This window comes from Dipodomys ordii, unplaced genomic scaffold, assembly GCF_000151885.1.
Source record: "Dipodomys ordii isolate 6190 unplaced genomic scaffold, Dord_2.0 Scaffold11, whole genome shotgun sequence".
Lineage (NCBI taxonomy): Eukaryota > Metazoa > Chordata > Mammalia > Rodentia > Heteromyidae > Dipodomys > Dipodomys ordii.
In genome coordinates, this window is record NW_012267227.1 from 10666469 (window position 1) to 10691936 (window position 25468).

General features: G+C 45.6%; 1 protein-coding gene across 1 annotated transcript; it reads left to right on the forward strand.

The window, feature by feature from the left end:
* The first annotated feature begins 423 nt into the window (after positions 1-423).
* On the forward strand, positions 424-25125 carry Leo1 (Leo1 Paf1/RNA polymerase II complex component). The gene is made up of 12 exons (XM_013010286.1): positions 424-572; positions 4343-5080; positions 6314-6418; positions 7015-7109; positions 7925-8070; positions 9394-9478; positions 10076-10170; positions 10789-10923; positions 11982-12117; positions 14670-14856; positions 17279-17376; positions 24882-25125. Exons 1-12 carry the CDS (start codon positions 515-517, stop codon positions 24984-24986), a joined length of 1983 nt encoding a protein of 660 aa, XP_012865740.1. The 5' UTR covers positions 424-514; the 3' UTR covers positions 24987-25125.
* The last annotated feature ends 343 nt before the right edge of the window (positions 25126-25468 follow it).

The following is a 25468-nucleotide window of genomic DNA, read 5'->3' on the forward strand; positions in this document are numbered from 1 at the left end:
CACAACAAAACCCCCCCGAAGGTGGTGAGACCCCCAAGTTTTCCTCTCCCCCCCATGCATCACCGAGGTCGCCAAGGCCTTCGGGCCTGCCCGAGGGAAGAGTTCAAACCCAGCCCGAAGCGCCTCACCCTGAACAAGAGGCTCTCTAAGGACACCCACAAAACCGGGGAGAGGGCCCGCCTTCGAAGACACCCCTAACCCCCCCCCACACCCCCAAACGCCCCGCCCTCCCTCCTCCCCTCCCTCGGGAGGAAAGAATCCCGGCCTGTTCCGAAGCGAGGCTGGCGGAGGGGCGGAGCTTCGCCGGCGCGGCGGCTCCCGGGACGCGGAAAGTAGGTCACGGAAGAAAAGCGTGTCCGTTTTTTTTACGACAGTGTCGCGCGCCACCGTGGGTTCCGCGTGCCGTAAAGGAGAGCTCAGAGCCGCCTGAGGGCTCCCGTAGGCCGCCGCGCAGCAGTCGAGAGTCCGCACCGCAGCCGCCGCGGCCTGCAGCCGGCGTTCGACTGGATTGGCCATGGCGGATATGGAGGATCTGTTCGGGAGCGACGCCGACAGCGAGGCCGAACGTAAAGGTGTGGTGGGCGGGGCTGGGAGGAGGGGTGCGCGGTGGGAGTTCCGGCCTGCTGAGGCCCTGAGGAGAGAGAGAAAGGCCGGGGGTGGGGGTGGGGTGGGGGTGTCTTTTTCTTCCCAGCGCCCCCTGCGTTCCTGTCCGTGGAGCGTGCGGCGCCGGCCTGCGCGGGGAGCAGAAAGGGGGCTTGTGGGAGAGGTAGGGGGGAGGCTGGGGCCAGCCGGGGCAGCTCTCCCCTCCTCCTCTCACTTCCACCATGAGAGGGGGAAGCTTGGGGTCCTGACCCGTCCTCTCCTGCACTGGTCAGCCCAGAGAAAGTGTGGATTCCGAGTGTGGGCCTAGCATGCCCCCCTCCTGAATGAAAGCCAGGGGCTGGGGTGGGGTAGGGGTGCGAGGAGCTGGGGTTGTCAGCATTAGGGGGTGTCTGGAGGGACCGCAAGGGTCGAACGACCTAGAGGGTTAAATCAGTGGGCCGTTAAGCCTTTCAGAAAACCTTTCAGGGCTTCTCGGGTCTGTGTGGTCAGATGGAAGAACTGATGGCTCTGTGTTGGCTGATGAATGAATGAATGAATGGATGGATGGAAGGATGGATGGATGGGTCTGTGTTGGCTGATGAATGAATGAATGGATGGATGGAGAGATGTATGAATGGGTCTGTGCTGGCTGATGAATGAATGGATGGAGGGAGGGATGGATAGATGGGTCTGTGTTGGCTGATGAATGAATGAAAGGATGGATGGAGGGATGGATGGATGGGTCTGTGTTGGTTGATGAATGAATGAATGGATGGATGGATGGTAGTAAATGGGTTTACGGGGCATGGAAGTACTCCTTCTGGGCACAGGTTTGTGGATACTGAAATTTGAAACGTTTTGTTTTGATTGTGCCAGGCCTGGGGATTGAACTCAGGGCCTGGGCTCTGTCCCTGAACCTTCAGGCTCCCACTCAACCACTTGAGCCACAAGCAACCACTTTTTGGCTTTTTTTTCTTTTGAGTAATTTTATTTATTTTTTAGTAAGTTATTAGAGATGAGTCTCACGGACTTTCCTGCCAGCTGGCTTTAAATCGGGATCCTCAGAGCTCAGCCTCCCGAGTAGCTAGGATTATAGGTGTGAGCCATTGGCGCCCTGCTGGAAATCTGAATAGAAGTTATTTGAAATGAGAAAGCCCCAGAAGACCAAGTTCGGAATTCTTGAAGATCTTCCTGGCTCAAAGTAGCTCATCTGTATTATCTCTCTTAGCAAAGTACATTACTGTATTTATTTATTTCTTCTCCAAGTCCAGTTTATTGGCAATTAATGAATGTAGTAAGGGAACCACACTAGGTGGAGATATAGAAAAGTGAATTCTGTGAAGTCATTACACAGGAGCCATTTAGGCAGTTGTTCAAGATAGGTCTGGAGAGCTGGGAATATGGCTTAGTGGTAGAGTGTTTGCCTAGCATGAATGAAGCCCTGGGTTTGATTCCTCAGTATCACATACTCAGAAAAGTCCAGAAGTGGTGCTGTGGCACAAGTGGTAGAGTGCTAGTTTTGAGCAGAAGAAGTCAGGAACAGTGCCCAGGCCCTGAGTTCAAGCCCCAGGACTGAAAAAAAAATAGGTTTGGAAAAGTGGATCCCTGTATATTAACTGTTCATTATTTTTGCTAATATTTTAATTTTTCTCTATCCTTTCAACGCACAGGTCTATGAACCTTGTCATACCATCTCATAACATCTATAAAGTTGCTCTTTCTTTCAATAAGAACTTACTGATCATTGTTGACCATGTTTCAACTACCTTGCTAGACATTGAGCATATAATAATGAGAATATCTCCTAATCTCTCCAAGCTTATACTCATGCTTAGTACATATTTAATAAATAATTGGATAGTTAGAAGCAATTGGTTAGTAAGGTGTACTCTGCAGTACTTTCCTATTGCCACATTGTGTACAGGGAAGTGAAGTGTGGAGATGTCTTCTGGGCTTTTTTTTTTTTTTTGTACTGGTACTAGGACTTGAACTCAGAACCTCACACTCTTGCTTGGCTTTTTGTCTCACGGCTGGTGCTCTACTATATCAGCCATGCTTCTGTTTCCATCTTTTTTGCTGGTTAGTTGGAGATGGAGTCTCTTTCGTTCTTTTTTTTTTCCCCCATCCCTAGGCTGGCTCTGTCTTGTAATTCTCAGATCTCAGCCTTCTGAGGGTTGATTATAGGTTTGAGCCTATAATATTATTATTATTATTATTTTTTGTCAGTCGTGGGGCTTGAACTCTGGGCCTGGGCGATATCCCTCAGCTCTTCAGCTGAAGGGGAGTGCTCTATTACTTGAGCCACAGCCTCACTTCTGGTTTTCTGAGTGATTTATTGAAGTTGAGAGTCTCAGAGTGGTTTGTTGGAGATGAGAGTCTCACAGAGTTTTCTCCCCACCTAGCTTTGAACCATGATCCTCAGATCTCACCCTCCTGAGTAGCTAGTGTTACAGGCGTGAGCCACCAGTGCCTGGCTATTATTTTTTAATCTTCTTTAATGTTCATTACAGTTTTCTTTCATCTTATCATTAAGTAAATGAATTCATTGGGATTTACTTTCCAAGGAGGATTATACGGGTGAGCTACTAGGGCCCAGCTTCATCACTGCATTTTATTATGACTGAATTTTTTTCTAGCATCGCTGTTTTGTTTTCTATCTTTTTTTTTGTTTTGTTTTTTGGTGCTAGTACTGGGGCTTGAACTCAAAGCCTCATGCTCTTGCTTAGCTTTTTCACTGGCAGTCTACCACTTGAACTACAGTTCCATTTCTGGCATTTTGCTGGTAAATTGGAGATAAGAGTCTTGGAATTTTTCTGCCTAGCCGCCTTTGAACTGTAATCCTCAGATCTTGACCTCTTGAGTAGCTAGGATTACAGGTGTGAGTCACCAGTGACTGGTGCTCCAATATTCTTTCTGCCTCCTTCATTTGGGACTCCATTATACTTGTGTCTGTACCCTCGCTGCTGTCCTTGTCCAGTTTTTTCCTGTAAGCTTTCTAGGCTCTGTTAACTTCTATCTTTTCTCATTTTGCCCCCTCCAGTACCTGTACCAGAAATGTGGGCTGTTACCTCCCAGGTAGTGTTGAACTAGGGAGTGGGGGGTAGGATCAAGTAAGCTAACTACTAAGGTTTTTTTTTTTTTTGAGACACATTCTCACAATTTAGCCCAGCCTGGCCTTGAATTTATGATCCTCTTACCTCCTAGCCTCCTGAGTACTTGAATTATGATCATGTGCTGCCACCCCTAGCTCACCAAGAACTCGGTTTTCTTTCTTTCTTTTTTCTTTTCTTTTTTTGATCGGTTGTGGGGCCTGAACTCTGGGCCTGGGCGCTGTCCCTCAGCTCTTCAGCTCAAGGCTAACGCTCTCCTACTTGAGCTACAGCACCACTTCTGGTTTTCTGAGTGGTTTATTGGAGATAAGAGTCTCACAGACTTTCCTGCCTGGGCTGGCTTTGAACAACGATCCCCAGATCTCAGCCTCCTGAGTAGCTAGGATTACAGGCATGAGCCACTGGTGCCTGGCTAAACTTGGTTTTCTTACTGAGGTTTAGCTGGCTTTTCTTAACTAAGCATTACCTGTTTTTTGTTTACAACTTTTTGTTTAGTCTCCAGAGTACTGAGAAGGTTGAGTTGATTCTAACAGGGTTTTTTGTTGTTGGTGGTGGTGGTTTTGTACTTGCTTTAATGTTGAGATGGGATTGTGGCAGTCCCTACTTTTGCTTTTTTGCTTACATTATCTTATGTTTTTGTGCTCTTGTAGACTCAGATTCTGGATCGGAATCCGATTCTGATCAAGAGAATGGGGCTTCTGGCCGCTCTAGTAATGCCTCCGGAAGTGAAAGCGACCAGGATGAGAGAGGGGACTCAGGACAGCCAAGCAATAAGGAACTATTTGGAGACGACAGTGAAGATGAAGTTGCGTCCCAGCATAGTGGCAGTGATAACCACTCAGAAAGATCTGACAATCCATCGGAGGCTTCTGAGCGATCTGACCATGAAGACAATGACCCCTCTGACGTAGATCAGCAGAGTGGCTCAGAAGCCCATCACGATGATGAAGACGAGGGTCACAGATCAGATGGAGGGAGCCATCACTCAGAGGCAGACGGTTCTGAAAAAGCTCACTCTGATGATGAAAAATGGGACAGAGAGGATAAGAGTGACCAGTCAGATGATGAAAAGATGCAGAATTCTGACGAGGAGGAGCGAGCGCCGGGATCTGATGACGAGGAGAAGGTGCAGAACTCAGATGACGAGGAGAGACCTCAGCTTTCCGATGATGACAGGCAGCAGCTGTCTGAGGAGGAAAAGGCTAATTCTGACGATGAACAGCCTGTAGCTTCTGATAATGATGATGAGAAACAGAACTCGGACGATGATGACCGACCACAGATGTCGGATGAGGAAAAAATGCAAAATTCTGATGATGAAAGGCCCCAGGCCTCAGATGAAGAGCAAAGGCATTCAGATGATGACGAGGAACAGGACCGTAAATCAGGTAATATGCTTCTGAGAACCACACAGTTTAGTAGAGGCCCCAATGGGGCCTCTCATTCCTTACCCTTTGTTTGTCTCTCTTGTCCCTGCATTTTGACTTTGCCTAACTGTCTACATTTTGTGTGTGTGTGTGTGCGTGTGCGTGCGTGCGCGCGTGCGCTTGTGCATGCAAGTGCACCAGTCCTGGCACTTGAACTTACATCCTCTCTCTTAGCTTTTCCACTCAAGGCTAGCTCTACCACTTGAGCCACAGCTCCATTTCTGCATTTCTGATAGTTAATTGGAGATAAAGTTTTACAGATTTTTCTGCCTGGTCTGGCTTCAAACCATGATCCTTAGATCTCAACCTTCTTAGTAGCTAGTAGATGTGAGCTACTGGCTCTATAATAATTATATATATATATATATATATATATAAATTAAAAAATTTGTATATATATATTTTTGTTAGTCATGGGGCTTGAACTCTGGGCTTGAACGCTGTCCCTCAGCTCTTCAGCTCAAGGTTGGCACTCTACCACTTGATCCACAGTGCCACTTCCAGTTTTCTGGTGGCTTATTGGAGATAAGAATCTCACAGACTTTCCTGCCCTGGCTGCCATCCTCAGATCTCAGCCTTCTGAGTAGCTAGGATTACATGTGTGAGCCACTGGTACCTGGCTAATAATTATATTTTAATCCTATCCTTTTTTTTTTTTTTTTTCTTGTCAGTTGTGGGGCTTGAACTTAGGACCAGGGTACTGTTCCAGAGCTTTTGCACTCAAGGCGATATATTTGTTTCTTGCTTTCCAGTAACTTTACCTGCTTCTATAATGTATCTTAAATAAATTTGGGCAAAAGTTTTAGTGCTAGTTTTCTCATTCCTACCAAGGTTTATTTATTTATTTGTTTTTTTCATTTTATCTTTTTTTTTTTTAGATAGGGTCTCAGTAAATAGCCCAAGGTGGCCTGAAACTCCTCATCTTCCTGACTCAGCCTCTTAATGCTTTAATGCTGGGGTTGTAGAGGTACATCTACATATACTGCTAAATTGGCTTCTTTTATTTAGCATAATATATTTTAGATTCATCCAAATGGTTATGTGTATCAGTAGGTCTTCTGCTATTTATTGCTATGTAGTATTCTATTGTATGGCTATACCACAGTTTGTTTATCTCCAGTGTTACTTTTCTAGCATATGATTTCAGAATTCTGATGTAAATCTGATTGTGCAGAGCCTCTCTTTATTTTGCAGACTCTGCCCGAGGTAGTGATAGTGAAGACGAAGTTCTACGGATGAAACGCAAGAACGCCATTGCCTCTGATTCAGAAGCAGACAGTGATACAGAAGTGCCAAAAGGTGCCCTTTTATTTCTTTCCTGTGTATGTTTCTGCACTGAAAGCGTGCACCCCTCATCCTGAGCGAAGTAGCCCAGACCAAGCTGATGGGAGAAGTTGCTTATGCCAAATCAGCTGGAGAGTGAATCCATTATTAGGAGGCTGAACCTATAATTGAGATGAAAACCACCAGGTTCATTCTTCACTTTAAATAATGACACTGGGTGTTGTTGTCTTCTTTAAAAAAAAAATTTTTTTTTTGAGCCAGCACTGGGGCTTGAACTCAGGGCCTGGGTGCTGTCCCCATTTGAGCCTCAGCTCTACTTCTGGTGGCTAACTGGAGGGTAAGAGTTTCATGGACTTTCCCACCCAGGCTGGTTTTGAATGGCAATCCTTAGATCTCAGCCTCCTAAGTTGCTAGGATTACAGGTGTGAGCCACCAGTGCCTGTTTTCATTATTAATTGGGATAGTAGAGGTGTTGTTCTCCCGCTCCTCATGTAGGCATGCCAGGCAGGGCTCTGAGAACCTGCTGCAGAGTCGGGTTCTAAGAATTTTCTGGCCCAGTTTCAGAAGCCTTGGAAATACTAACCCACTGCATTTCCCCTCTTGCACTGCAGATAATAATGGAACCATGGATCTGTTTGGTGGAGCAGACGATATATCTTCAGGGAGTGATGGCGAAGATAAACCACCTACTCCAGGACAGCCTGTGGTAGGTAAAATTACTAATGTGAGTTGGATATCTTATTCTACTTGAGGTAACAGGTTCCAAAGTGAAAGGTGTCCTGCTCCAAAACAGGATGTTGGTAACAGCATTATAGCATGCAAAGATGATGAACAGATGACTCTCAGTTGTGTTGAAGAAGCAGAGTTCAATATGAAGTGTTGCTATGCCCTAGGGGCCAAGACTGAGGCTCTGTGGAGACCTGAATATCGCAGTTCAAAGCCAGCCCATGCAGGAAAGTCTGTGAGACTCTTATCTCCAATAAACCACCAGAAAACTGGAAGTGGCGTTGTAGCTCAAGTGGTAGAATGCTCACCTTGAGCTGAAGAGCTGAGGGACAATGCCAGGCCCAGAGTTAAGCCCCATGACTGACCAAAAAAAAAAATTGTTAGAGGAACATCATATTGGAGCACTGATTGACTTTGCATTTCTCCTGATGAATATTTGAAAGGGAGACATCACAAGAGTTTTGTTTTTTTGTGCCCAGTACTGGGACTTGCTTGAACTCAGGGTCTCACTCTCTCTTGGCTTTTTTGCTCAAGGTTGGTGCACTTACCATTTAAACCACAGCTCCACTTCCAATAAAAGAGCTGTTTTCTAGTAGTGATATGTCTACCCTTGTCCCACGTTCCCTGAGCTCTTTGGAGGCAGTTGAGAAGTGATAGAGCTTGAGGCCTGTGAGCGCCTTCTTATCCCTAATGAGTCATCTGGATGTTTCTTGCTCACCTGAGTAAGATGTGGATATTGAACTAGGCCATTGCTAGGTCCTTTGAATGCCTAAAATTCTGTGATTCTTTCACCAGGATGAAAATGGCTTGCCTCAGGATCAACAGGAGGAGGAGCCAATTCCCGAGACCAGAATAGAAGTAGAAATACCCAAAGTAAACACTGACTTGGGAAATGACCTCTACTTTGTTAAACTGCCCAACTTTCTCAGTGTTGAGCCCAGGTAAGGAATTCAATTTTACAGTCTTCTCTGGACACCAAAGAGAAACACTTGGAAATTTGATTCTTCCTTCCTTTACATGGTTTTGACTAATCACAGAAGTGTAAAATTGCTTGTGTATTTGTGAAAAAATAAAGATACCCCTGAGATAGAAAAAATCTGAACTACTGTTAAGTTTTTGATGCCTGTGACTCTTCATATGAATTAACAGACATCACAAGTCTTCCAGACAGTGCTAAAGTTAAGTGACTAAATTTAATAGGGAAACTGTTGCTGTCCATTGTGGCAGCCATTCCTGACTTAGAAAAGCTAATTGTGTGCTGGGTGCCAGTGGCTCACACCTGTAATCCTAGTTACTCAATAGGCTGAGGTCTGAGGAAGTTGGAAGCCAGCTCAGACAAGAAAGTTCCTATGACTCTTTATCTCCAGTTAGCTTCCAAAAGGCCAGAAGGAGAGCTGTAGAAGTGGCACTGTGGCTCAAGTGGTAGAGTGCTCGGCTAGCACTGAAGAGCTCAGGGACAGCGCCCAGGCCCAGAGTTCAAGCCCTACGACTACCACCACCACCAATAACAACAACAAAAACAAAACCAGAAGTAGAGCTGTGGCTCAAGTGGTAGAGTGCTAGCCTTGAGGCCAGAAAGCTTAGGGACAGTACCTAGGCCCTGAGTTCAAGCATACAGAAATGGAGGGAGGAAGGCAGGGAGGAAGGAGGAGGCAGGGAGGAAGGAGGAGGGAGTGCAGGCTAAATGTGTTGGACAGTTAGATACTGATAGGTATCATGTACTAAGTTTATTATCTAAGCTAGACCCTTTGTGGCTTGATCTTCAGAAGACTTTATAATAACAATGAAGAACATTCTGAATACTTCGCTTGATCCTTATTTCAAGTATTATATATTGGCATCTTTTTTTGTTACTGATACTAGGACTTGAACTTAGAGCCTCAGGTTGTTACTTGGCTTTTGTACTCAGGCTGTCACTCTACCACTTGAGCCACAGCTCCACATCCAGCTTTTTGCTGTTCAGTTGAAGATAAGAGTCTGACAGACTTTCCTCCCCAGATTGGATTTGAACTGCAATCCTCAGATCTCAGCCTCCTGAGTAGCTAGGATTAAGTATGAGCTACAGGCACTTGTATACCAAATTTTAAGAATTTCAATGCAAATAATTCTTTGAAGCTGTCCATGAAGATATTTGACTATTGTGATTTTTAAAATTACGCTATGACTTTTCAGTATAATGGTGTATATTAATGAGACCTATAAGTACGTAATAATAATGCTCCTTATAAAACATGATTAATGTTTACTTCAAAAACAATTTGTAGACCTTTTGACCCTCAATATTATGAAGATGAATTTGAAGATGAGGAAATGCTGGATGAAGAAGGTAGAACAAGGTTAAAGTTAAAGGTAGTATTCTTTTTTTTTTTTTCTCTTGGTCATGGGGCTTGAACTCTGGGCCTGGGTGCTCTCCCTCAGCTCTTCAACTCAAGGCCTAGATCTCTACCACTTGAGCCACAGAGCCACTTCTGGTTTTCTGAGTGGTTTATTGGAGATGAGTCTCACAGACTTTCTTGCCTCGGTTGGCTTTGAACCATGATCCTCAGATCTCAGTTTCCTAAGTAGCTAGGATTACAGGCATGAGCCACTGGCACCCAGCTTCTTTTTTCTTCTTGAGTCTTATTTAGTGGTTGACAGGAGGCAGCAGTTACTAACTACAGACATGTACTGCTTTAAAGACCTATGAGGCTTTAATTTCATTCACAGTGCTGCTGTGTTCACTTTCTAAACCACAATCTTCAGATCTCAGCCTCTTGAGTAGCTAGGATTACAAGCATGAGCCAACCAGTAACCAGCCAAAAAGTCATATATATGTATGTGAATATGTGCATATATACGTACATATAATATACATATATATATATATATATTCCTGTTCTTAATCGTTATTTCTAGTTAGTGAAAGTAAGAGGGGTTCATTTCCTTAAGATATTTATATTTAAACAGGTAGAAAACACTATAAGGTGGAGGATCCGCCGAGATGAAGAAGGAAATGAAATTAAGGAAAGCAATGCTCGGATAGTCAAGTGGTCAGATGGAAGGTGAGCTGGAATGTGCCTGAAGAAGTGTTAAGTGCCTGAAGATGTATTAAGAGGGGAGAGGTTTTGGACTAGGGCTTTACTGGGGAGATGTGGAGGAGAGAGGTTCCATTAGTTACTCCCTGAAAACCTGGGAGGACTCAGCTGGACGTTGCTCAGTCTCCTGAGAAGACATAAACATGTGCCAGCATGTGCTCTTCCTCTTTAGATATGCAGCCTCTTGGGTGGGGGAGCAGGGAGAGGATGGAAAGGGATAGGAAGGGGAAACAAAGGAGGAAGCTACAATGCTTGATAAGAAATGTACTCATTATCTTGCCCATGTAATTGTAACCCCTCTGTACAGTATTTTCACAATGAAAAACAAAAAGAAAAAAGATATGCAGCCTCATCATAAATTATTTAATTTTGACATTTAGGAAAATCTTTCACTGGTAACATAGTAGAGGCTGGGCAAATGTCACAGTGCATTTTTCTTTGATGTAGTCAGTATATCCTTATCAGAATTTGTCTTTGTCCCTCCTATTTCTGTGTAAAGGAGAGACAGCGTTTTCAGTGACGTGAAATGGCAGAGCAAGGGCTTTTTGACTGTAATATGTGACATGTCTCCTCTCTCCTCCTCAGCATGTCTCTTCACTTAGGTAATGAGGTGTTTGATGTGTACAAAGCCCCCCTGCAGGGAGACCACAACCATCTGTTTATAAGACAAGGTACCGGTCTGCAAGGACAAGCCGTCTTTAAAACGAAACTCACCTTTAGGTACGTGTTCTCTGTCCTGTTTCCTTTCCTTGGGTGAAAGCTGTGGAATACAGTGAAGTTAATGTGTTTCTCTAATGAAGGCGTCCTCATTGATGTAACCCCATAGTGCAATCCTGTACATGTGAACATATAGAAAATGGTCAAAGGATGTTTTGCCAGGGATTCTGCAAGTTGTTTCCTCAGCCAAGCACTGGTAGCTCACACCTATAATCCTGCTTACTCAGGAGGCTGAGATCTGAGGATTGCACTTTGAAGCCAGGCTGGACAGGGAAGTAGGTGCGAATCTTATCACCAATTACCCACCAAAAGGCCAGAAATAGAACTATGGGCTCAAGTGCTAAAGTGAAAAAGCTAAAGGACAGTGCCTAGTCCTAGAGTTCAAGCCCCAGTATTTGCACGCAAGCACGCACGTACATGCACGCTCACACACACGTTTTCTCAGATACCTGGTCATGCTGAGCAGCCCTATAGGATACTTATATAAACCAGAAAGAACAGTGATTAGTTCCAGTGATTGCCATAAACGGCTCATATCTGCTGGGCAGTGCGGCCTTTCAGGAAAACTGATCCGGGGAATGGATGGCCAGAGCTTGGTGTGGACATAATGAGAGGCACTGAGCTGGTGAGCTGAGGCCTGAGGCCTCTCAGTGCCTCACGCTGGTGCGTCTGGTATTACTACCATGAAGACATGGCCCCTAGCAGACCAGAGCACCAGGCCTCCTGGCAAGGCCATCACCCTTCTCCAGATCGTGCTACTGTCTTTTCTTCAGTAGAAGTGGAGTATCCGTGGGAAATGCTTATTTTCAGAGAGATTCAGTAAGGCTGATTATAATTTAATGTTCTGAGAATTGAGGCTTGGGAGTCAGATCTGTATTTCAATTCTGTTTCTACTTGAGTGACTTTAGGCAACTCTCCTAATTTTAAAATGTGATGATTATCCATCGTGTAGCTGGGTCCTAGACAGTTTTTTCTGGTGGCTTCTTGCTTTGTGTGATGTGATGTGGGTTTGACAGGCCAACAGATGTATTTGGTAAACCATTTGGTTCCTTTCCTGGCAGGCCCCACTCCACAGACAGTGCCACACACAGAAAGATGACCCTGTCACTTGCAGATAGATGTTCAAAGACACAGAAGATCCGAATCTTACCCATGGCTGGGCGTGACCCTGAATGCCAGCGCACGGAAATGATTAAGGTATGTTGGCTAAGCTGCAGAGTGCTGGTGGCTCCCACCTGTAATCCTATCTCCTCCGAGGATCAGGGTTCAAAGCCAGCTCAGACAGGAAGTAGAACTGTGGCTGAAGTGGTAGAGCACTAGTTTTGAGCAAAGGAGCTCAGGGACAGCGCCAGGTCAAGCCCTAGTATAAGCAACCCCCCCCAAAAAAGACTAGTGTTTCTCCACATGTCCACTCATCATCTCCTGATGGCTGCCTCTCCCTGGCAGTTGACACCAGTAGGAGCTGGAGTAAATTCCTTAGTGTCTGTCACATGAAGACTGAGGTGTACGGGTGGACACAGGCCCTGGGAATTCAGCCACAAAACTGATGATAGGGGGCTGGGAAGGTGGCTCAGTGGTTAAAGCGCTTGCCTTGCATGCCTGAGGCCCTGGGTTCGATTCCTCAGCACCACATAAGCAAAAACAAAAAAAGCCGGAAGTGGCGCTGTGGCTCAAGTGGTAGAGCGCTAGCCTTTTTTTTTTTTTTTGTCGGCCGTGGGGCTTGAACTCTGGGCCTGGGCACTGTCCCTCAGCTCTTCAGCTCAAGGCAAGCGCTCTACCACTTGAGCTACAGCGCCACTCCCGAGCACTAGCCTTGAGCTGAAGAGTTGAGGGACAGTGCCCAGACCCAGAGTTCAGGCCCCATGACCGGACCCAAAAAAAAAACTGATGATAGGTATTTCCCAACTTCCACATAGTTCATCTATGTGTGATGCATATGCATCTCACACATCAGAAATGCTAGAGACTTAATTCAAAACAGAAGATACCAGCGGTTTGAAGAGAGATTGCTTAGTGTAGAATCCAGTTTGGTTAATTTTTTTTGTCTTTGGGTTTTGTGGTGTTGGGACTGAACCCAGGGTCTTGTGCTGACTAACATTACTACAGCCATTTACGGCTTAATGAAACCACTGTTGTGGAGAGGTTCTAGCAGCAGAGTTGGGTGTTGTTTATGATGACACCAAGCAACTGAATGAGGAAGACTTTGAAAAAGATATCAGAAAAGCCCTGACCGTAGTCCTCAATGCCAGATAGACACAGGAAATGAAGGCTGTGTTGTGTGGCCGGGGGACCTTACCCTATGGGACCTCCCTGTCCTCTTGTCAGGAGCTGTGGAGCACTCCGGGTTGAGGGCTGGACAAGAAGAATCTGGGAACCTTGGAAGTGTGATAGAGCCAGTACAGGTCAGGCATCCACAGCTCATGGGTGACCAGCAACAGAATCCCCTAGCCAGTCCTGATCGGGCTGGTCACCTGTGTATGTACTTACATTCAATGTACATGGAGAAGACATAAAAGATAGATGTGAGCATAAAAGGTAGGCATACAGGTAGGCATAAAACTAGTTGATTTTAAAAGAATGATCCAACACTGGTTTTTTGGTGTTTTTTGTTGTTGTTGACGGTCGTGGGGCTTGAACTCCTGGCCTGGGCACTATCCCTCAGCTCCTCAGTTCAAGGTGAGCGCTCTACCACTTTAAGCCACAGCGCCCTTTCTGGTTTTCTGATGGTTCATTGGAGATAAGAGTCTGGCATACTTTCCTGCCCAGGCTGGCTTTGAACTCCGATCCTTAGATCTCAGCTAGGAATACAGGCATGAGCCACCAGCACCTGGCCCTGGCATTTTTAAAATGCTGAATAGCATCTTAGTCTATTTTCTGTTGCTACAACTGAATTCCACAGACTGGGTAATTTATAAAGAACAGGCACCTAGCCAGGCATGGTAGGTAGTTCACACCTGTGAACTCCAGCACTTGGGAGGGTGAGATAGGAGGATTACAAGTTCATAGTGAGACAGTCAAAAGAGGGGATGTGGGGGAGCCCAGACAGATACAATCATGAAATTTCTTAAGCTGAAGGTTCTTTTTTGGTGTGCTGGTACTGGGACTTGAACTCAGGACCTAGATGCTATCCTTTAGCTTTTTTGCTTAAGGCCAGTGCTCTACTACTTGAGTCACACCTCCACTTCTGGCTTTTTGGTGGTTAATCAAAGATTAATCACCTGGGCTGGCTTTGGACTGTGATCCTCAATCTCAGCCTCCTGAATAGCTAGGATTACAAGCATTAGCCTCTGGCGCCTGGGTAGCTGTAGGTTCTTGTGGCTGGATAGTCCAAGAGGGCACATATTCAGGCATCTGGTGAGGACCTTTTTGCTACCCCACAGCATGGTGGATGGAGAGACACAGCAGGAGAGAAGGCCTGCTTTTATAACAGAGCCCATCATGCTAACACACCAGTCTGTGAATGCACAAGTGAAGCTGCGGGCAGATCCACTCCTGAGGACACAACTTCATTAGATCACCTCCAAAAGCGTAGCTGCCAAAGCCCCCTAATAATGGCTGACATTGGGGGTTGCATTTCCAACACTGTAAATGGATCTGCACCTGTCACCAGCACTCGTGATCGAATGGACTTTATTCACACAAATCAGTAGAGAAAACAGTTTTCTCTGCGACATCTGGCACTGAATAAACTAGAAAAATTATTGGTGGAAAAAAGAAATCTGGAAAACGGCTTTGTTATTTCTTCACAGAAAGAAGAAGAGCGTCTGCGGGCTTCCATCCGAAGAGAATCCCAGCAACGCCGGATGAGAGAGAAACAGCACCAGCGGGGGCTGAGTGCCAGCTACCTGGAGCCCGATCGCTATGATGAGGAGGAGGAAGGCGAGGAGTCCATCAGCCTAGCTGCCATCAAAAACCGTTACAAGGGGGGCATTCGAGGTGAGTGCAGGATTTTATCATGTCCTGAACTTTGTCTGAGTTTATCTGTGAGTGCTGACTCCCTGGACAGTTGGTCTGTTTTTTTTTTTTTTTTTTGGTCGGTTGTGGGGCTTGAACTCTGGGCTTGGGCGCTGTCCCTCAGCTCTTCAGCTCAAGGCGAGTGCTCTACCGCTCGAGCCACAGCACCACTTCCAGTTTTCTGGGTGGTTTATTGGAGATAAGAGTTACATGGACTTTCCTGCCCGCGCTGGCTTTGAACTGTGATCCTCAGATCTCAGCCTCCTAAGTAGCTAGGTTTACAGGCATGAGCCACCGGCACGGCTCAGTTGGTCTGTATTTAAAAAATCTGCTGAGTGTTGCTTATGCCTGTAATCTAGCTACTCAGGAACCTGAGATCTGAGGATGACAGTTTGAAGCCAGCCCAGGCAAAAAGTCCCATGAGACTTATCTCTAGTTAACCACTCAAAAACCAGAAGCAGATGGGGCTGGGAAGGTGGCTCAGTGGTAGAATACTCGCCTCGCATGCATAAGGCCCTGGGTTCGATTCCTCAGCACCACATAAACAGAAAAAGCTGGAAGTGGCGCTATGGCTCAAGTGGTAGAGCATTAGCGATTAGCCTTGAGCTGAAGAGCTGAGGGACAGCGCCCAGGCCCTGAGTTCAAGCCCCACAACCAACAAAAAACAAAAACAAAATCCTGTGTTAAGGTTCACTTCTTGACCTTTTTTCAAGGTGTGTGTGTGTGTGTATGTTTTCTCAGTACCAGCATTTGAACTCAAGGGCCTTTCTCTTAACTGATGTTCTACCACCTGAGCCATGCCTCCAGCGTGACATTTTGCAAGTTAGCTGGACATGGAATATCTTGGAATTTTCTGCCTGATCTGGCTTTGTACCTTCTCTGACAATCCTATCAAACCTGATTCTTTTTTTTTTTTTTTTTGCAGTGACTATTTGGTGACCTGTTAGATCCTACACATTTGTTACTTATTTGGCGACTATATTAAGTAAGGTTCATTTAGAAATGAAGGGTTTATCCAGTTTATCAGGGATTAAAAAAATTAATATAGTTCACTAGTGCACAGATTTTTGTGTGTGTGTGCTGGTCCTGGGACTTGAATTCAGGGCTTGGTGCTATCCCTGAGCCACCTCCACTTCCAGCTTTTTGGTGGTTAATTGGAGATAAGAGTCTTACAGACTTCCTGCTCAGGATGACTTTGAACTACTATCTTCAGATCGCAGCATCCTGAGTAGTAGCTAGGACTATAGGCATATGCCACTGGCCCTCAGCTTTGTCGTGCCCAGTTTTATGCAAGAGTCAGCTAAGCAGTAAGTGTGGAGTTGGGCAGCATTATATTCAGAAAGGCTGAGTCTGTTCCATTTCAAAAGACTTAAAACTTTTCTTTGCCTGGGAATGTGGCTTAGTGATAGTGTGTTTGCACAGCATGCATGAAATCCCTCGGTTCATATCTCAGTACCACATACACAGAAAAAGCCAGAACTGGTACTGTGGCTTAAGTGGTAGCCTTGAGCAAAAGCAGCTCAGGGACAGTGCCCAGGCCCTGAGTTCAAGCCCCAGGACTGGCAAAACAAAAACAAAAGCCATCCGTTTCCCCCCCAGTGTTGAGGATGAACTCAGGTCCTCTTAGTGGCAAGCACTCCCTTAGTCTTGGGCTAAACTTTTCCCTGTACTAGCCTGGAGCCTCTTTTTACCTCTGACTCCCAAGTAGCTGGTGATTCCAGGCATGTGCCATCATGCCCTGTTTGTTTTTTGAGATAGGGCGCATTAATTTTTGTCTTGGGTTGGCCTTTCACAGAGGTCTTCCTAACCCTATCAAAGCCTTAAAACTTAATCTTGAAATTAAAACTATTTTCTTGTATTGGTTGTGGGGCTTGAACTCAATCCTAGGCACTGTCCCTGAGCTCTTTCTGCTCATGGCTAGTGCTCCACCACTTTGAGCCACTTCCATGTTTTAGTGATTAATTGGAGATAAGAGTCTCACCCACATTTCTTTGGCTTTGAGTCATGATCCTTAGATCTCAGTGATTTGAGTAGCTAGGATTACAGGCATGAGCCACCAGCCCTGAAAAACTTTTTTTTTTCTTTTTTCTTTTTTTTGTCAGTCAACTCTGGGCCTGAGCGCTGTCCTTTAGCTCTTCAGCACAAGGGTAGCGCCCTACCACTTGAGCCTAAGTACCACTTCGGCTTTTTCTGCTTATGTGGTGCTGAGGAATCGAACTCAGGGCCTCATGCATGCAAGGCAAGCACTCTACCACTGAGCCAACTTTCCAGCCCCTGAAAAACTTCTTACATTATCTGGTTCCTCTTGGAAAAATGAAGGAAACAGAGGAAAAAATCCACAAAATGAATAAACAGATCATTCAGCACTCTTGAAAGTAAGTCAGTTGACTTCATTTGCTTTCAGAGGAACGCGCCAGAATCTATTCCTCGGACAGCGATGAAGTATCAGATGAGGAAAAAGCTCAGAGATTGCTTAAGGCAAAGAAACTCACCAGTGATGAGGTAAGTCTCGTGGATTCACGCTCAGCTCGGGAGCTGGCTCTGGCAATGAAGCAGCAATAACAAATAGTTTCCAACTCACTGGGGTGGCAGGATTTGGGCTGCACTGGGTCCTGCAGGGCTGCGTGGAGACCTCTGGGGGGAACTGAGCAATAGTGGAGGATTGTGGCAGCTTCTCAAGGTTACTCAGCTCCAGGTAGGTGGAAGGAAATAAAAAAAGGTTGAATTAGGAAAGGTTTAGGCCCGGAGACAACACTACCTGTGCAGAGATAAGTCATTCGGCTGGGAGGGTCAGAGGTCACCTCTTCTCTCTTTCTTTGTATTCTAATGACAAGGTCATTTATTCTTACCTTGGCAAAACCTGTTTACTTTTTAGTTTCAATGACTATTAAGCCATTCAACAAATTAAAATGTCCATTTGTGATCAGAATAAAAATTTCCAAGTAATAATTACTAATTGAACTCAGGGCCTTGTGCTTGCTAGGCAGATGCTTTACCTCTTGAAGCACTCAGCCAGCCCCATTTTCACATCAGTTATTTTCACAATAGGGTCGCACGTTATGCCCAGGCTAATAGTGAGTCCCCACATTGCTGGGATGGCAGGTGTGTGCCACCACACTCAGCTTTTATGTTTACCCCATAGCTGGAATGACAAGTACACACCACTTTGCCCAATCTTTGGTTAAGATGAAGTCTCACAAACCCTTTTTTGAGGGGGTAGGGGTGAGAGGCCTGGAGTGGCCTGGAACCATGATCTCCCAACCTCCACCTCCGGACTCATAAGGATTATAGGCTTGACCCACTGTGCCTGGCTTCAGCTGTTTTCTTTGAATATTTTTTCTTCTGTTTCACATATGTGTATCTGCGGTCTGATCAAGTTCATGTTTGCAGGGGACTTTTTTTTTTTTTTTTGGTTGGTCATGGGGCCTGAACTCTGCACCTGGGTGCTGTCCCTCAGCTCTTCAGCTTCAGGCTAGCACCCTACCACTTGAGCCACAGCACCACTTCTGGCTTTATTCTGCTTATGTGGTGCTGAGGAATCAAACCCAGGGCCTCATGCATGCAAGGCAAGCACTCTACCACTGAGCCAACTTCCCAGCCCCTGCAGAGGACTTTTTGAGGCCTGTCTATAGTATTTATTCTGCTCCCAGTGGGCTTAAGGCTTTTTTTTTTTCTTTCCTGATTCTCCCTGTTGAGCCTGTTTGGCCTATGGCTTTGCTCTTTGCTCTAAATTTAGAGGAGGTGGCTTTTTTCAAGAGTATGCTTGGGGGGCTGGGAAGGTGGCTCAGTGGTACAGTGCTTGCCTTGAGCTGAAGAACTGAGGGACAGTGTCTAGGCCCAGAGTTCAGACCCCACGACTGACCAACAAAAAACACACAAAAAAAAGAGTACCCTTGGGCTCAATTTCTACATTTTTCAAGTAGTTCCCTTGGGAAGAATTTGGAGCTCTTTTCCCATAGCCTGCCTCTTCCAGGCAAAACCTCCGAGCCTCTCCTGGCAGGGCATCTTTCCCTTCGTGGGGGGGGTGCCAGGGTGTGAGCGATCAGGACTCCACTGTCACTACACTTGGCGCAGAGCCTTGATCCTGTGGACGGACGCCAGGCCAACTTCCCACATTCTTCCTACTTCATGGAAATGCAGTCATTCAGCTTGGAGCTGGGGAGTCTGAAAGTTTCCCTTCCCAGAATAACTAGTTAGGCCTTGATTGGGAATTGAGAGGAGTGTGATTTGGCCACACTCTCCCAGTGGTAGAGCTTCTGAAGCGGGGAGGGGGGAAGGGAGAAGCTGCAGACTCAGTCGCATAGGTTCTCACTGTTGGAGTTTCCAGGAGATTTTCCTGGATTATGGTTTCTTCGTTTGTTGTACTAACCTTAGCATAATTTCAAAAGATTTAAAAAAAAATGTTTCCTCAGTTTTTTGTGTTTTTTTTTTTTTGTTGTTGGTCATGAGGCTTGAACTCTGGGCCTGGGCGCTGTCCCTGAAGGTCTTCAGCTCAAGGCTAGTGCTGTCCCACTTTGAGCCACAGCACCATTTCTGGTTTTCTGGTGGTTAATTGGAGGTAAGAGTCTCAAGGGGACTTTTCTACCCGGGCTGGCTTTGAACCGTGATAATATTCAGATCTCAGCCTCCTAAGTAGCTAGGATTACAGTGCTCAGCCTCCCCCCAGTTTTGTTTGCTTGTCTGTGGATTTAGTGGATCTGTGCAATTCCTAATGCTGCCATCTTGGGTGTCCTGTCATTTTTTCACTTTTTCTTTTTTGTCAGTCATGGGGCTTGAATTCAGGGTCTAGGTGCTGTTCCCTGAGCTTATTTTGCTCAAGGCAAGCATTCTACCACTTTGAGCTACAGCACTGAGCCACAGTGCCACTTCCTGTTTTCTCACGGATTTTTCTTCCTAGGCTGGCTTTGAACTGCGATGGGTCTCAGCCTCCTGAGTAGCTAGGATTACAGGCATGAGCCACCAGCGCCCGCCTTTTTTTTCTTTATTGAAGTATTGGAATTTGTGAACTCAAGGCCTCGTACTTGGTGGGCAGACACTCTACTGCTGAGCCACACTGCCAGGTTTTTGTTTTTTTGCCAGTTCTTTTTTACACTGATTAATTTTACACTGATTAATTTTCTGCCTGGCATACACCTGGACTGTGATCCTCTTCTATTTACATATATCATATATATCTGTATGTATTATATAGAGAGAGCTGTTTTCCTGCTAGTGGTAGTACTAAAACTGTGTAACTTCTAAATCTAACTTTAAAGATGACTATCCTTAGCTGGGTGCCGGTGGCTCACTCCTGTAATCCTAGCTACTCAAGAGGCTGGGATCTGAATATCTTGCTTCAAAGCCAGCCCAGGCAGGAAAGTCCATGAGACTTTTATCTCCAATAAACCACCAGAAAACCAGAAGTGGCGCTATGACTCAAGTGGTAGAGTGCTAGCCTTGAGCTGAAGAGCTGAAAGACAGCACCCAGGCCCAGAGTTCTAGCCCCATGACCAACCAAAAAAAAAAAAAAAATGTGGCAGTCTTAACAGGTGCTTGTAGCTCACGCCTGTAATCCTAGCTAATCAAGAGGTTGAGATCTGTGGATCATAGTTTGAAGCTAGCCCAGGCAGGAAAGTCTGAGAGACTCTTATCTACAATAAACGACTCAGAAAAAGCTGGAACTAGTGCTGTGGCTCAAGTGGTAGAACACTAGCCTTGAGCAACAGCAACTCAGGAACAGTGCTCTGGCTCAGAGTTCAAGCCCCAGGACCAGCCCCTCATCTCTACCACCACCCCAACACCTCCCCCCCCCCGCAAAAATAAATAGCGATGGCTGTCCTAATGGCCTTACGTAATGTACTCAACCTTGGTCTTCTGTCCCCCCTACCCTAAAAGGCTCAGCTCCAGTTAGGAAAGTCAGAGGAGATGGCCTGCTTCAGTGCTCCACGTACCTCTAGGTTCTGGTTTTGACTGAATTTTTGGTCTCTGATTATACTTTATTTTCTGACTCCCATATTGATTTGTTTTATTGTCTCCATCTTTGCCAAGTATTTCCAGTGCGAGGGTGATTAAGAGTGTGGGGCCATATGGAGGAAATGGGTATTATGTTCCTGTTAGCGAAGCTTTGAAACTGTTTTGATCATTTTAGCTTTATGATCTCTTCTCACGTGAAGCAGAATTCTGCTCCTAAGGTCACTGATTACACATTTAGTATTTCCTAGTCACTCTTGGAAGTGGCACGTCATGGAAGACAACTAGACAAAATTTATTATGTTATTCTATAGCCTATTTGTTTTAAATAAGTTGACATGTTTATAGTGTGTTGAGCGGTTGGCAAACAAGCCCTCATCTGAGCAGATGCCATTCATTTCTTGGCAAGCAGTAACTGAACGAAAATTGAGAAATGCCATGGGACTCTGTTTATTCCCAGAAATGAGATCTTTTATTTCTTCCTTTTTTTCCCCACCCCCCAAAAAAAAGATTCATCTAGCCAGGCACTGGCTGGTGGCTCACGCCTGTAATCATAGCTAGATAGGAGGCTGCTGAGATCTGAGGATTGTGGCTCAAAGCCAGGCTGGGCAACAAAGAACATGAGACCCTTATCTCTAATAAGTGAAGTGGAGCTATGGCTCAAGTGCTAGAGGGCCAGCCTTGAGTGAAAAAGCTAAGGGACAGTGCCCAGGCCCTGAGTTCAAGACCCATTACTACATTTAAAAAAAGTGGGTTGGAGCCATGACTCAAGTGGTAGAGTGCCAGCCAATGAGCAAGAGGAAGCATCAGATAGTGAGTTCAAGTTCTAGTCTTGGGCAAATAAGATTTATCAGAGACTTCCTTTGTAGGCTGGACAATTATAAGTGTGCCCCCCTGCAAATGATCTCCCTGCCATGTATCCTAGAAAATACACTCCTGTGATTTGTGTACTCCCCTTCTCCCCGCCAAAAATGCCAGGATCGGGGCTGGGAAGGTGGCTCAATGGTAGAGCGCTTGCCTTGCATGCCTGAGGCCCTCGGTTCGATTCCTCAGCACCACATAAGCAAAAAGAAAAAAGCCGGAAGTGGCTCTGTGGCTCAAGTGGTAGAGCACTAGCCTTGAGCTGAAGAGCTGAGGGACAGCGCCCAGGCCCAGAGTTCAGGCCCCACGACCGGACCCAAAAAAAAAAAAAATGCCAGGATCCTGATATGAGTCTGAGGTACAGGGCACTTTACAGACCCCCAGGTCCACATAGCAGAGAACAGCCATTGTGGCCAGAGCAAGCCTTGGCGTGGGAAAAGGCCTGTGTACACATAGGGAGCTGGGAGGTTGGATTTTGGTGCTCTTCTCTCCTGTTTGATGTCCTTGGGGGAATCAGCTCACTTCGGAGATTTTCCTCATCTCTTCACTCACTGAACTGTAAAGTTTGTGTATTTATGGTGAATAACAGATGCTGGTGTGGGGGACCGATGATTGGCAGCTGCTAAGGAAATGTTCCTTCTTTACTTACCTTTTTGCACTCAAAGTTGGTGTTCACAGCTCCATTTCTTGCTTTTTGTTGGTAATTGGAGATGAGTCTCTTCTATTTGTATGCCCAGGCTGGCTTTGAACCTGAATCCTCAGATTCCAGTCTCCTGAGTAGCTAGGATTATAGGCGTGAGCCATTGGTGCTCAGCTGTGATATAACATCTTGTCCCTGAGAGGACAAGCCACAGACCAGGAAAAAACTGGATGGAACCGGTTGCATTCTTCAAGTGTCATATTTGATATTGACGGGCATTGGTACTATAAATATATTGATAATTTGAGTATTAATTTCTTCCCCATGGAAGAGAGGAAGAAATACTCAGAGTTACTTGCTCTATTAGAAAGGTGGACACAATTATTATTATTATTATTTTGGTTAGTCCTGAGGCTTGACTCAGGACCTGAGTGCTGTCTCTGAACTCTTTTGCTCAAGGCTAACAATCTACCACTTGGAGCCACAGCTCCCAAGTTTTCTGGTGGAGATAGGAGTCTCACAGACTTTCCTGCCTGGGCTGGCTTTGAACTTCTATTGTCAGATCTCAGCCTCCTGAGTAGCTAGGATACAGGTGTGAGCCACTAGCGCCCGGCCAGAATGATTTTAAGTACAGGAAATGTGTATAGTAGAAGGCCTTTAATTTCTTCAACTATTTTCTTAAAATTCTTTATGATATTTTTATCATAAACCGCAAAATATTATTTAAGCACTGACAAAGCCAGGTGCTACTCTTCCTTCCAATTAGCCACCAGAAAACCAGAAGTGGAGCTGTGGTTCAAAGTGGTAGAGTGTTAGCCTTGAGCAAAAGAGCTCAGAGACAACACCCAGGTCCTGAGTTCAAGCCCCATGAGCAACCAATCAATAAATACATAAATAAAGCACTGATAGCCTGGGGTACTGGAGGCATGGCTTACGTGGTAGAGCACTTTAGACAAGCAAGTATGAGGCCCTGAGTTCAAGCCCAGTTCCACACACACAAGTTGACATTCTTTAGGATAACTAATTTTTTTTTTTTGTCGGTTGTGGGACTTGAACTCTGGGCCTGGGCGCTGTCCCTCAGCTCTTCAGCTCAAGGCGAGCGCTCTACCACTTGAGCTACAGCGCCACTTCCGGTTTTTCTGGTGGTTTATTGGAGATAGGAGTCTCACGGTCTCTCCTGCCCGGGCTGGCTTTGAACCGCGATCCTCAGATCTCAGCCTCCTGAGTAGCTAGGATTACAGGCGTGAGCCACCAGCGCCCGGCTTAGGATAACTAATTTTAACTAATGAGGTTAACTGCTGAGGAAGCAGAGGTTAATGAGGTTGCTCATTATCTGCTCATGGTGAAGCAGGACCCGTGGTTCCACAGGCAGAGCTTTGGGGAAGGCTTGCATCTTCCCAGGTGAAGCCCGCGACCTGCATCTCCATGACCTGCATGTGCAGTTTCCTAGAAGACACTTCGGGGTTCATAGTCAGCTTTTAAATTAACTTGGCAAACTCACTGCCCCTAGGTACAGTCCTTAGCACTGGAATTTAAATAAAAGAAAGAGAATGACTTTTTGTTGTTGTTGGTTGTAGGGCTTGAACTCTGGGCCTGGGCGCTGTCCCTGAGCTCTTCAGCCCAAGGCTAGCGCTCTACCACTTTGAGACACAGCTCTACTTCCAGTTTTATGGGGGCTAATTAGAGATGAGAGTCTGATGGACTTTCCTGCCCCCTGAGTAGCTAGGATTACAAGCGTGAGCACCTGGCTGAGAATGACTTTCTTTTTTTTTTTTTTTTGGGTTCCGTCATGGGGCCTGAACTCTGGGCCTGGGCACTGTCTCTCAGCTCTTCAGCTCAAGGCTAGCGCTCTACCACTTGAGCCACAGCGCCACTTCCGGCTTTTTTTCTTTTTGCTTATGTGGTGCTGGGGAATTGAACCCAGGGCCTCAGGCATGCAAGGCAAGCGCTCTACCACTGAGCCACCTTCCCAGCCCCCAGAATGACTCTTAATGAATGCAGATCTGAACACTGGCCATGACCTTTACCAGTAGTTTTATTTACCGAATGAGTTTTTCAGTGCTGCGATTAAACCAGGAAACTCTCAACAGTCACTGTACCATAGAGGTCCATCACCAGCCATGGTGAAAGTTCTTTACTAAAAGTTACTTTGGACCGGGCAGTAGTGGCTCACACCTGTAATACTAGCTATTCAGGAGGTGTGGAGGCAGGCAGAAAAGTTAGTGAGGCTTTTCTCTAAAAAAGCTAGGCTAAGGCATGGCTCAAGAGGTAGAGCACCAGCCATGCAAGGAAGCCAAATAAATTCAAGCAAGGTTCTGAGCTCACACTTTGGTCAGTAACTGTTCTAGTTATCCATGCAGTCAGTGCAACCCAGCGCTTGGGAGACAGAACTAGGAAGAGCTCCAGTTTCACTCCAGCCTGGGTTACATAGTGAGTTCCTTTCTTGAGAAAAGTTACTCTGGATTTGCAGAAGGTCATTCAGCTCTGAGATACTTTTGACAAACCATTCTTGAAATGTTCTCTTAACTTGGAGATATTTTCAATTTTATCTGTGTAGGAAGGCGAACCTTCTGGAAAGAGAAAAGCAGAAGATGATGATAAAGCAAATAAAAAGCATAAGAAGTATGTGATCAGTGATGAAGAAGAGGAGGAAGATGACTGAAGTAAAAACCATGAAAACATTTTATAAATTTTACTGTACAGTTTGTTTTATAAATATGATGTAAACATGAGTTATTTTGGTTGCAATGAATTGATCTTCCCTTTTGTGTAATTTTAATTGTAATAAAAAAAGTTTAAAAAAAGTTTAAAAAAGTTTTAAATGCAAGTCTTTGTGGTTAAGAAATCTATTTTTTCACTTAGGGATTCAGTTGAGGACCTCAAGCTTGCTAGGCAGGTGCTCAACCACTTGAGCCAAGCCTCCAGCCCAGATTTTTTGTTTTGCTAGTCCTGGGGCTTGAACTCAGGACCTGGACACTGTCCCTGAGCTTCTTTTGCTCGAGGTTACTACTCTACCACAGCACCACTTCTGGCTTTTTGGTATTAATTGGAAATAAGTATTTGAAGGACTTTCCTGCCCAGACAGGCTTTGAACCACACCCTCAGGTCTCAGCCTCCCCAGTAGCTAGAATTACAGCTATGAGC